Source organism: Oryzias latipes, chromosome 9 (genome assembly GCF_053564925.1).
Source record: "Oryzias latipes strain Hd-rR chromosome 9, Olatipes_Hd-rR_3.1".
Taxonomy (NCBI): Eukaryota; Metazoa; Chordata; class Actinopteri; order Beloniformes; family Adrianichthyidae; genus Oryzias; species Oryzias latipes.
In genome coordinates, this window is record NC_136245.1 from 6447623 (window position 1) to 6460804 (window position 13182).

Genomic DNA, 13182 nt, shown 5'->3' on the forward strand with positions numbered 1-13182 from the left:
GCAAGAAGTGTCACCCCCACCAAAAACTCAAACACCCACAAAAATTTGTACGTACCTAGTACCCAGTAAAAATTACTTTTTGACTTAATGACAACACAGCATTAAAAAAAACGGGGGCTTACGGGGCTCAAAGAATATTGCAATAAACCAAAACTAAAATTTTCGGGCATATCTAAGGGAGTTTAAAATTATTATGGGATAGTCGCAAGCCCTATGGCTTGGCAGCTATTCTGTGCCAAGTGTGAAATTTGGTGATTTTAATATTTTCATACATGGGAAAAGCGAGTTCTGTCACAAAATTTCACACACACGCCACCAGGTAAAGTCTACACCCACAACCAAGGTTTCTTTGACCTTTGACTGTGGAAAAAAGCAACCATCTTGAATGTTTCCCCCCAAAAAACCCTTTTAGTACCAGCTCCGAATTGAAACTCTTCTAGGGATTTCAATCCACCACCTCCTCGCTCCTCGAGCATTCCTGAGAAACTCTTTGGGCAAAAATGTTGGATTTTGAAGTTGTATATTTTGAACCATGTAATCATAGCGAGCTCACAAAAGTAACATTTCCTTTTTGCTCGCACTTTTTTTTTTAAGTTTAATAAATGAATTGTTGGCTCAAGCTGCACAAAACAATAGGACATTTGATACGGATATATTAGGAATGTAGACGTGGTTAAAGCCCCTCCGTTGCCAAGAAAAGCCAATTCTTGTAAAAATTACACAGACCTGTTTCTTATTCCCGGGTGACCCAAACATAAAATGTTTGCTATGGAGATAAAAGCAGCTGAAAAGCTGCCATTTTGAAAAAAACTTTTATTCTCTGCATTTGTCACGTGCAATTTTGACCAGGCTGGCCAGGATATACAATGTCGCTCGTGACTTTAATCCAAAATTTATGTGGTGTACATTTTGTCAAAAAAAGTTGCACTTCCTCATTTTGAATCATTTAAAACACGGTTTGGAAATCCACAGATGCTTAACGCTTGTTCCAATTAACATAAGTCATTAGCAAAAAGACAAAAAAAGAGAAAAAACTTCAGCCTTAGAGTAATTCAGGAAAAGTCTTCATCATGAGGAAACCATATTCTTCCAGATTTAGAAGCAAAGAAGTTTAATGTTTTCTGTACTCAATCTATTATAGCATAGAAAAAAACACGTAGCCTATGCTTTACCTGTTTAGAGAGCAGCTCTTTGCACAGAGTGTAGAGGGTGATAAATTTCCTGGCCAGGGCGCGCGCATCAAGAAAACCTTCAGCCACCAGCATGATTTCACAGATCATCTCAAAGTCGGGCACCACCATGGCACATGGTCTGTAAACAAACGTTCGAAAATCAAAGGCATCAAGTCAGTCCATATTCTGACAACTTATGAAGCACCTCATTCAAATTGGATTAGAGCACAAATCTCAGATTGAAGATGTCACATCTCTCTGATTTAGGATTTTTTTCTCAGGAAGTGTAAACTTCTCTATCAAGCATGTCAAAAGACCTCAAATTAACTTTTATTTTTTTAATTTAAGTCCTAAATTATAAATAATTTCAAAGACAAAAGGACAGATTTGTTTCCTTTCGTTTTCAAATTTAACCTTATGTGTGAACTAATTAAAAAAAAGGATAACAGTGTTAGGTAAAGCATGTGCATGAACCTGCACATACCTGAAGAGGGCCTTGAGATTTTCAGGAAGCTCCGTCCTGCCAGCGTATCCTGGATTCATGGTGATGAAAATCCCCACAGAGGGAGAAAGACTGATCACCTCGCCCATGAAGTGAAATCTCTTCTTCTTCTCCCGAACAGCATCTTGGATGCTTTTGACCTGCAGAACCATATTAACTTCATTAAACCAACACCATGATGTCAAAACCAATGAACCCATAGTTCTGTTAGAAACACAGCAAATGAAAATAATAATTTTTCTAATGTTTGCAGCTTTGTTCAGGTTGACAGTATGACATCATAGCTGGTCAAGTCAAAGTCCCAACATTTGGTTCAAAATGTTTATGAGACATCTCATGGGATGAAAACATTTCCTGGATTTTATTTTAAATTAGATAACAAATTTAGAAGAAAAAAAACAGGCTGGCCAAATAGCTCTTTCTGGATTCAGCAAATAATGACAACATGAGGCAAATGCATCTTGTGAAACATCATCATTTTTTAGATAGAGAGGATTTCAAGCATTTTCTGACTGTAGTTAGTTCTAAGTCAATCAAATTCATATCAAAATGTACAAGATTTTTAACCATCAAAAAATAGCTGTGTTGAAGAACGAAAATTCATCAAAAGAGTATCAGACATTGTACTTTAAAGGCATAATGGCCTGTTCAGCTTGTGTTTGACTAAACTGCCTCACTCATAAATAATTAAACTGTGTTTTCAAAGAGCCTTTTTCCACCATTTGTTCATGGAATGGACCGTTTCCTAGACAAAATGATTACAAGCTAAATTCTTTCCATCCAGTCCTTTACTGAAGTCAGGAGTGTTAAGTTTGATGAAATGCGGTTGTTCCTACCTGAAGAGCCACCACAGAAAGCACTTCCACGGAGATCCTGTTAAACTCATCGAAGCAGCCCCACGCCCCCGACTGAGCCAGACCTTTGTAGATGTTTGCACACGACTGGTGGACAGACAAAAATGGATTAACATAAGTTCATAAGGAACGTGAACAAGTAAACAAGCTCCCTTTGTTGAAATTTTAAGCTCACAGGTGTGCATCAAATTTAAGGAAAGGAATTAGGACAGTTCATCAGTAATAAGGAGTTGCTCAGTAAATCTTTGAGAGACTAACTGCTGAAGCATTTGGAGAGCTGGGTAATTATCGTTGACAGTATATAAGAACTGGACTGAGTGAGTGTGATGTCATCCATAGAAAATGAATGACTTCTGGCTACTACCAAATTAAGTCAAATCAGTCGCCATTTTATCACAATACGGATGCCGCCATGTTGGAGCCAGATGACCTCGGTAAGCACTGATTGATCTGAGTCGGTCGAGTCAACATTTCCACTGCTTCAATGCTCTGTGTTAGGATTTGTTTTCTGTTTAGTTATGTGCCGCTTCCTCTGCTCTATGATTTGTTGCTATCCTGAGTTTGTTTGTGGATATTCCCACATGGAATGGCACCTTTTCGTTAATTAAAATAATTTCCCCACTCCACTTACCTATTCATTTTTGCATCTAGGTTATTCTGTTTCACTGTGACATTCTATGACAACCACTCTTGTTATTTGACTTCAAATGATAACTGGACTGAGTGACCCCTCCCCCTTCGCTTTCCAAACAGGAAGTACTCGCTGGCTCCAAGAAGCCAAAATTCTATAGACTTCCATTGATGAAAAAGCAGCTCAGTCTATTTGCCAGAATGACCATTCTAGCTCTCACTTTTTAACATGTTCTCAATGATGATAATTTTTTTCTCATGATATTTTTCCTGCAGTGAGTTATTGAAGTATCAAACTGACCAATCAGATGCCTCAACAAAACAATGTGGTCTCAAGTCAAATATTCAAACCCAAACCCCTAATCATTTGACAGATTCTCCTAAGTCCGCCTTCAAGTGACTGGTGAGAGTGAATGCCATAGAAACGATCACAGATTACCGAAAACATCTGGCTCCAATATGGCGGCGTCCACATTGCTAAAAGATGGCAACAGAATTGACTTTCCGTAATTCGGTTGGAGCCAGAAGTGAGCCATTTCCATGAGTGACGTCACGCTCACTCGGTCCAGTTCTCATTTACAGATACTTGTAATTGCATGTTTTTACTCACCTTGTAGTCCATCTGCTCAGAACAGTTGAACACGTACACCATCATGCCAAGGGCACGGCCCAAGTCTTTGGTCGTCTCGGTCTTCCCTGTGCCTGCAGGCCCTGCTGGAGCTCCGCCCATGGACAGGTGAAGGGACTGAGTCAAGGTGATGTAACATCTAAACAGAGCAAACGAGTGAACGTACCAACTCAGCCTATGAAGTGATGATTGTACCTGTGTTACCTGCATACCTGTCTGTCAGGGGAGTGATGACCAGTCTTGGTGTGTTGCCCAGGTATTCGTAGGAGTAGAGAAACTGGGCATCACAGATGTTGGCGAAGCAATGATTTTCATCTGAGCACCAACGGTGTCTCAGCTGGGAGACCCAAGAAAAGGCCTGGGAATTCTCAATCTAAAAAAGGTCAACACGTCAAGATTCGAGATGAATAACAAAACGTTTGCACGGCTGAAAAGTTCTGATGACAAATGGATCGCTACAAAAACAGCCAGAATGATTGACCCTGCAGCAGAACTTTAAGAATGTAGAAATCCCACCTTCTGGGAGATCATCTTATCCACTACGTCTCTGGCATGGACATCAATGGTGCAGATGGTCATGATTTTCTGCCTGTTGCCTGGTGTGAGCTGGCCAATCAGCATGGAAATAAGGGTTTCCAGCTGAGCAACCTGGGTTTTGTGGAACTTCTTCAGCGAATTACCATAACCTTTCTCGATACTGGAAAGAGCATGAGTGACGCCAGCCGTCCACCAAATCTGACTGCAGGTCAGCGCCACCTGAGGACATGATAGCGAATGAGTCACACCACCAGATAAATGTCCCAACCTTTGCACAGACGCTACATGAGAGTGTGAAATGTTATCAGGATAGGGGGGCTTAAGCGTCTCTGTGCATTAAGATGGAAGCTTTTTGTGAGGAAATTAAATTACATTTTATTTTAAATAACTTAACCTGTGAAATAAAATAACAATGTACACCAACAAAGCCATTCGGACGATATGAAGGATCTGGATGAGTTTTTGTTCCAAGAAAATACAGATCCCAAAGTTTAAAAATACTTTACCTGAGAGGTGTGCAAGAGGAAATGATGCAAACCAATGACCTAGGAGGCTTTCTGGGATCACTTTTATGTAATCAAACAATGCAAGCTTAAAGGGTAACAACAGGACAGTTGGAGGCTGACTGGATCTGTGATTGACAGTCAGGTTACCTTGAGGTAACGTACAATAACACTGCATCTTCAACAATGGGGGCTTTTATACTGGAGCTGCACAGCGTGCCGTGAAACTTCTATAATTACGTAGTACTACAATCAGTTAATCAATCAGGAAACTCAACTTTACTGCCTCGTTTCAACCTCTAGGGGGCAGCATACAGACAATTTTAGATCATAATTTCAGGAATTAAACAAGTCTACTTTAAATCATTCAAAATTTGGGAAGGACAACAGTCAGCACTTTTAAAGCCCAATTTGTACAGGTAAACAGCCAAAGAAGGAGGATTTACTGTTTAGTTACCCTTTGAACAGATCAGCCTTTTTTATTTGAACATGTCATACAACAGGCAGAACATCTCAATGAGATTATTTTGGATGAAAAGCTAAACATAATATACAAATAAATGTCTTTCTGGAGTTGTTTTTACATGTTTTAACCCTGTTTGACCATTCATATCATATTTGATACCGGCATTTATAAGACTCTTATCTCATTAGCATGATCAAAACTTTCATCAAAACCCCATTTCACATATCCTGGTCCATCCCTGGACATTTTCTGCCCTGTAGTTCATTATTCCACTAAGGGCAGTAGAAGGACTTTTTCCTTTACCTTTCTCAAAAACACTTTTGGTGAGAAAAGTTTTGCTAATTTACAAAGAATATTAAGAGAAAAACTAGTCTACTTTCATTCATTTTTTAAAAATATTAGTTGCTGTATTGGAAAAAAAAATCAAATATTAGTTAATAATTCTTTATGATTCAGTTACACCATGTAAAAAATGTATGGATCAGATTTAAGACAGTGGGTAAATGGGGAGCATTTTCCCCAAACAATCATGTTAAAAACAATGATATCTATATAAGAATACTGAATACTTTTGTGTGGATTTTATTGAAGAGTTTAAAAACACTGACATTTGTTCATGTCCAGGTATTTTAAATTATCTGTCAGTTGTTAGGGTTAACAGGGTAAAAAATATTTTATGTCCATAAAAAATGTAGTATATTGACTCATTACCTGATTCTGACATGTGTAAAATATAATACTTGTTTATAGTATGCTGCATGTATTTTTGCCATATTGTAATTCAGTTACTTTTTGTCTTTTCAGAGCTATTATTTAGTTGGAAGCAATATATTTTTTATTTAAAACACATGACCTTGTTGACCATAAGTTGCTGGTTTCAAATGTATTTGTGAAGCGTCTTTAGGAGCAACAGACAGAATTATGGCACAGAGCAAATGGCGTGAATATGGAGCAGAATCCTCTGTGCTTGGCCATTGCTTTACCTGCGCTGGATAGTCAAACAGCCACTGTTCTCTGGGTTTTTCTTGGTAACTTTTTACTGCCTTGGACATCTCATGACGAACAGTGGAGCGCATGGTGCTCAACACATTGTTCAACCACACCTCCACCTTGAAAAAAAGCACAAAAAAGCAGTGAATGCAATAAATGGAAAACGAGCATGGGGGAGTCCACCACAGGCTGACCCTAAAGAGTCTTTCACACGAATGTAATGTTTTTATGACTTTTTATACCCGAAACTCCAGAGGCAAACACAGACTCTTAAAAACTGATTGCTTTTTGTTAAATAGGATACTACCATATGACATCTAGTTATTTAAATGGCTGTCTTCTTCAGAAAAATACAATCATTTTTTTTTATTCACTTGAATTGTTCAGAGATTTTAAGTGTCTGACAACAAAATTCGAGGAGAAAGAGTACAATGTGGGAGGGTTGTAAGCTAATGGGAGTGCAAACAAATGGACGATGGGAAGGGGGTGGGGTTACTCTGCACCAACAGTCCACAACTCAGAGGTGAACTTCTAATAAACTACTGCAGCTCTGCAGAAACTATGTCCTAGTTTTTTTCTTTCTATATCTTGTCTAAAATCAGTAACATCATAAGTAAATAATTTTACAAAAACTCAAAAGATGATCGCAGTGGTTCTATGAAAGGACACTGGATGTGTTTTACCTGGCCGGTGCAGTCACAGGGGTTGTCAAAAGAAACATACTCCTCCTCTTTGCTGTACATGCCAACAGCTGTCTTGGTAGGAGTCCCCTTTCCATCTGCTTTAAATTCGACCCGAGACAAACTGTCAAAAAGCTTGGACAGATGCTTCTGGACCTAAGCAGAAACAGACAGACTCAGAAGCTATAACCTTTGGCCTATCCGCAACTGTCAGTGTCATGTTTCAGAACTGTTGATACAAGGATTGTTCATACAAGGGGTTTTAATTTGAGAACTCGATAAAGATACAGAGAACAAGTGGTGCAATGGAAGCAATATATGAGCAACACGTTTGTTTTCAGGCAGTGACACAAAATATCTCAGTTACCAGCATTTTCATAGGTGTAGAAGAAGAAAAAAACAGGGTAAATCTTAACAACTAAACAAGTAAACATCCAAAACAAAGATGGGTGGAGCTACCTGGTGTGGGTTGGTCCCATTAGACAAGATGTCCAGCAGATCAGCTGAAGACACGAAGCAAAATCGAGGAAAAGTCAGACGCTTGGTGTCCAGGTATTCTGCCAGAGCTTTTTCACAAAGCAAGAGCCTGTGGAATGAAACCGTGCCCACAGAGTCAGTTCTTTTACGTGAACTCAGAGAAGAAGTTTTCAAAACTGAGAACTGAAAGCACAACTATTGTATGATGGGAGCTTGCCTTCGTCATCATTATGCAGAACTCTCACCTTTTCTGGATGTCTTCCAGCTCATTTAACAGGCCTGGTTTGTTGGTGCCTTCCACCACATTGGGTGTTTCGTGCATTGAATTTGCCAGTTTTCTGAAGTCAACATCAATCACATTAAAGCGCTCCGTGTCCTGAAAAAAGAAAAGAAAAAAATCAGGGATAATATCAATTTATGAAAAAAAAAATTTCCAAGTTTATTGCGTTGTCTGAAGGTTGATGTTAACTGAACTCATAACTGTCCTATTGTCTGGCTTTAATTAGGATGAGTCACAGACTCTGTACTGTGTGTGTGTGTGTGTGTGTGTGTGCATGCAGTGTGTGTGTTTGTGTATACAGTAAATCTATGTAACCTTGGGGAGCTGTGTGCGAATGTCCTCTGAACAGATGAAGATGCTCTCCAGATGGCTCCAGCCCCTCTGCACCTCAAACCACACAGAGATGACGGAGTCCATCACCCAAAGCTTGTTCTGCCATGAAGACACTTCGCCCAGGAAGTGGGCGATGTGCTTGTTTGACGTGAGGCTCTGAAGCTGAACTTGATTGTCTTCCAGTGTTGCAATCAGCTCTTCGTCCGTGCAAAGCAGAGGCAGCTGAGTCCTCTGGTGGGGCTCAAACTGGAACTGCATCCCTAAGCAGCATATGATCAACCGTTAAAGACCATGAAAAGGTGATCTACAAGGAGAAGATTGTTAAAACGCACCTTCCCATGTGGATCTGAGTCCCGACAGAATCTTCTCCACTCTCATCTCCTGAACAGCCCGGTCTACAATCTCTCTCACCTCATCTTCATAATGGTGCAGGTTGAGCTGCAGAATGTCTCCCAGAGTCGTGTCCTGCTCAGAGGCAGACAGTCAGGTCCACAGTCTGACCAAACACTGGAATTTTTTATTATAGTTCACATCAGCTGGAATGACGACATTAATACTCAAAAGTGAAATTATGGAAAAGTCTGCATCATCCGCAATGTCATTTCAAAGAATTGAAATTTGTGTTTTCCAGAAAATATTCCAAAATAAAACTTCATTTTTATTAGGACATTTTTTAAAGCTTTTTAGCGCTTAATTGCAACTATAAAACTACAAAGAATCAATGAGATTGAAAACTCTAGAGATATTCTTATTTTTTAAAACAAGAGTTTGATCCATCCTTCTAGTAAACTGTGAACCTGATTCATGGTGAAGCGGACACCAGTAGCGGTCATCAGCTGATGCCAGTGCCGGCTTCGCATTGCAGGGCTCCGGAGCTCTCCCACAGACCGAAAGGAGATGAGGATGTTCCTCAGACCGCTGTCCAAACCCTTGAAGGCGTCCCACTCTTTCATCTATCAGACAAGAACCAGAAACAGAAGAAGATATTTTGACACAAGAAAGTCCTCAAGATGCCTTTTAAAATTTACTGTATACCGTAACTTATTTAAGTAGTTTTGAATATTCCAGTTGTTACAGCAACTGCCTCATTGTGTTTGTATTTTTGCAGAAATCAGTGACTTGATAAAATAAACAGGTACATTATCAGCACAACAGAGTAAAGGTCTTGACTTTTAAGCAGTTCCACTCATAAATGGGTTAACAACAGAGAGAGAGGGGTGGAGCTGCTTTCAAGGAAATGACATAAAAATGCTGTGTTTTAAAGAGGATCCGTGCAAACATTCACAGCCAAAGTTCATCACATGAAGGCAATTTTCCATTTCTCATTTTACCCTGTGATGTTGTTTGCCCAAAACGCACAGATTCAAAAAGTTTCTTCGGCTGATGTTCACATAAAAGTTAGTCAGATGAAAGCGCCATTAATGCCTTATGCTACGGTCACAAATACAATTGCAACTGTGCGATGGGGAGGGATCAGTAGAATCTTCAAGATTAGCTGCCGCCACCCAAATCTTGAAAATTGTTGGCATGGTCATGAATGTAGATGGAGGGCGTGAGTCAGACGGGGATGACATTACGAAATCAGGCGGCCACAGGGTGATGGCAGCCAGATAGTCCGCCAGCAGCAGCTCTGATTGGACGATGTGTAAATCTGGCTATCGACCATTTCAAGTGTAATGTAAGTTAAACATACTTGGGATATTCAGCACGCATGGGGTGAAAGTGCCCGTAGGATGTCCATACAAACTACACTCTGTCTAATCCCTTAATTCCTTATGCTCTGTTCACACCGGACTTGGAAATGCGCGTCTGAGTGACCAACTGTGAGTACATGCAAGATCCCTCATTCAGCGTGTTTTTGAACGGGTATCACAAGCTCAGATGTGTAGGTAGCATAAAAGTCAGGCTTCTAGCACCGACGTGCAATGGGCGCACCAGAAGACCACACTTAACATGAACAGCACAAAAGGCCAGTTGAGCAGTGCGCAGGTTTTGGGATGGTTGAAAAAAATTAAAAATCCATACAACCTGCAGGTGTCTCACCTACTTCACCCTTATTTAACCTTACATGTTGGTTAAGTGTTCCCTACAGACTGTTATCAGCAGTATGCCCGTAGCAAAAAATGTGCATGACCCTTTTTGCTCTACGGGCTCAACAAGCGGCCTATGATCCTAAAATTTCATGGCCACCTGTATACACCAATCAACCATCCACCGGTAAGGGCAGTTAAGACTAAGGCAGAAGGAGCCAGAGAAATGATGAATACAGCTAGGAAGAGTTTTCCCTTTCCTCAAGCACTGAAAAAGATCCTGTAACTAATCATACAACATCTCTGTATTTTGTGTAAACTTTGCATTTAAAAAAAAATCCTAATAACCAGGTTGTAAATATAAAGAAGATGTGTCCCTCACCTTACTATCCAGCCCTCCAATCTCCTTATAGAAACTTTTCAACTCCAGCTCCATTTCCTCCACTTGGACCTCCATCCAGGGAGTCATCCTCCATGAATCGATGCTGGTGTTCACCACCGTGATCATGTCCCACAGCTCTTTCAGCAGGCTCGACTTCTGTCTGTGAAGGACAGAATTGGACAGAAAGAACCATTTTTGAGTAAAAAGAACAGTTCTTCACATTTTCACTGTGAAAAGTGGTTTGAGATCTGGGGAAAGCAGCTGGGGGGGTCTTCACCTGCAGAGTTGCAGCTGGCTGTTCTTCGGGGCTGGGACCTCAAACAGGTTAGCAGACTCCAACAACAAGGCCATTTGTTCCTCTTTTTCCTGGATCTGCCCCTGGAAGTCATCCAGGAACTGGTATGGCTCCTTGCTGTCATAGAAGGTATGACACACATAGACAACCATAAACACATGATGTATATTTTGCACATTTTCCACGTATAAAATTTCGGTCTTTCATGATATCTATGTGATAAACGTAATTCATAAGCGTTTCTTGCGTTCGTCATTCATTGATGTGTGCAGATGTTCGTCGTTTTGGATTTTTTTGAGCTGTTTGAAATTTTTGGTCAGTTGAGAATTACTCAGTTTTCATGTATTTTACATAGTTTACACGCAATTATTACATAAATCTAACACAATTGTGTGTGATTTTTGCGAGATGCATACACAAATTTGTGGCTTTCCACGACTGTTCCACATATGTCTGACAGACTTCTCACACATGTACCACCGATGTAAAACTTTTATATCACATCAGTATGGAGCAGAGCAGGGAGCTTGTGATCTACTGTAGTAGCTTCTACATTACACCTACAAAAGTTTTCATCTTTTTGTGATTCACAAAAATAAACAAAAAATTCTCAGGAATGCTATTTTAAACCTTATTTTCTATATCTGTGTCCCCCATCGTCAGAAAATTGCCACAAGAACATGTTAAAACACCAAAAACCCAATTTTCATTGGAGTGGGTCTTTAAATAGGCAGTCAAATATTACTTTGATGTAGACATTTTACCTGATGGGCATGTTTTTGTCAAAGGATTCCTGTAATTGGAGTAGATCCATTTCAAATAACGCAAATGTCTCTCTAAGGCGGGCCGCCTGTTCCGTCTGCCAGGACGCCACCTTCTCTTTAACTGAGATTGCAAGATTTTCAACACTTTTCCACTTGTTTGGCAGCCCCTGCATAAAAAACAACAAAAAAAATGACACACAGATCAAAGTTTAAACAACACTAGAGAAAAGAAGTGACAGTGATTTTCAAAACTATCTGTTTGGGGACAGCACAGATTGAATACAATGCTTTGTAGTCCTATGACGACGACAGAATGACAAGCATGGTGGACTCATATGTTCATCCATGAATGAAGTTATGGTAGTAATGATAAAAAGGTCCATTCACAGTCTCATGCAGGTTTATTTGAGAGTGGCCATGCCTCATCCCAACCACACGCCAGCCTGACTCAACAGAACAAGGCAGCCGAATGAAGATAAGTAGAGGAACATACATTCTTGTTTCAACTAAGCTTCTTTGGTTTTAGCTCAAAGACAAAAAAGACTAAAAGAATATAGATGGACCGTTGACTGTATAAGAGATCTGAACTGAGTGACTCCTCCAGCTTGGCGTTCCAAACAGGAAGTACCCTATGGCCTCAAAGAGCCAAAATCCCATTAGTCATAATAACCGTTCTTGCTCTGATACCTTTTTTTTTAACATATTCTTGCTAATCCTCATTTTTTCATTATATTTTTTCTGCAGTGCAAATAAATTAAGTTATAAACTGGCCAATCAGATGCCGCGATGAGCGTATGTGTTGTCCGCTACCCCCCAACCCCCCCACCCAACACCCAGCATGCAAAATGTTTGACGGATTCTCCCGAGCACGCAAAATTAAAGGAGTCTGGACTTCAGTAACCTCACTCCTGATTGGTGAGACTGGTTGCTATTGAAATATTGACTCAGACTGACTCAAACCAATCACTGCTTCCTGGCGTCATCCGGCTCCAAAGTGGTTACTGAACTGATTTGGAACCAGATATAAGCCATTTTCTATAGGTGACATCGCACTCAGTCCAGTTCTCTTATACTGTCAATGAGATGGACAGACATCTATTTCTTACCTCAAACTGCCTGCACACCACCTCTGGGAGTTCCTGGTCATACTCATTCAGCAAACTGACAGTCTGTTGTAGGGGCTCAAACATGCCGTCTGACAGCTGCTGTTTTTCTCGAACTGCGAGCAGGTGACCCAGGATTTTAACCATGCCGGAATTGTCCTTCTCATCCAGCTCTTCACTCAGACCGTCTCTGGTTACAGTAATAAACCTTTCCAGGTCTGAAAGGCTGTGAAGAGGAAAGAAGACTATGCACTGAAATGAATGTAAGTGTTAAAGGCAAAGAGATTTCCCATGGTTCGTTTAAATTGGCTTAGATTTTTTGTGACCATTTAGCATGTTTTTAGTCAAAGGACAAGTGTCTTACCTTTTGGTTACTACATCCACAAGGTGCTGTTTGAACATTAAACTCCACTTTTTGATGGAATTAAGAAGAATGACCTTGAGGCCAAGCCAATCCAGCTTCATCCACCCATGGATTACACGGACAGGGTCAAGACTCTGAACCTCCTTGAAGAGGTTCTCATAACTGAGGACAGAAATTTACACATTTTAAAAA

At 40.2% G+C, this 13182-nt stretch overlaps 1 protein-coding gene across 1 annotated transcript in view; it reads right to left on the reverse strand.

The window, feature by feature from the left end:
* The window catches only part of dnah9 (dynein, axonemal, heavy chain 9), a 71752-nt gene that overhangs the window by 39919 nt on the left and 18651 nt on the right, over positions 1–13182 (reverse strand). Inside the window, exons 19-36 of the mRNA XM_023958740.2 lie at positions 12991–13152; positions 12630–12852; positions 11524–11690; positions 10742–10876; positions 10465–10624; positions 8850–9005; positions 8385–8517; positions 8035–8312; positions 7685–7815; positions 7422–7548; positions 6966–7118; positions 6276–6401; positions 4303–4542; positions 3999–4159; positions 3769–3925; positions 2511–2615; positions 1657–1814; positions 1173–1311 (exon numbers count right to left, since the gene is read on the reverse strand). Of these exons, the coding sequence (XP_023814508.1) occupies positions 1173–1311; positions 1657–1814; positions 2511–2615; positions 3769–3925; positions 3999–4159; positions 4303–4542; positions 6276–6401; positions 6966–7118; positions 7422–7548; positions 7685–7815; positions 8035–8312; positions 8385–8517; positions 8850–9005; positions 10465–10624; positions 10742–10876; positions 11524–11690; positions 12630–12852; positions 12991–13152 (2911 nt within the window). The remainder of the gene's footprint in view (positions 1–1172; positions 1312–1656; positions 1815–2510; positions 2616–3768; positions 3926–3998; positions 4160–4302; positions 4543–6275; positions 6402–6965; positions 7119–7421; positions 7549–7684; positions 7816–8034; positions 8313–8384; positions 8518–8849; positions 9006–10464; positions 10625–10741; positions 10877–11523; positions 11691–12629; positions 12853–12990; positions 13153–13182) is intronic.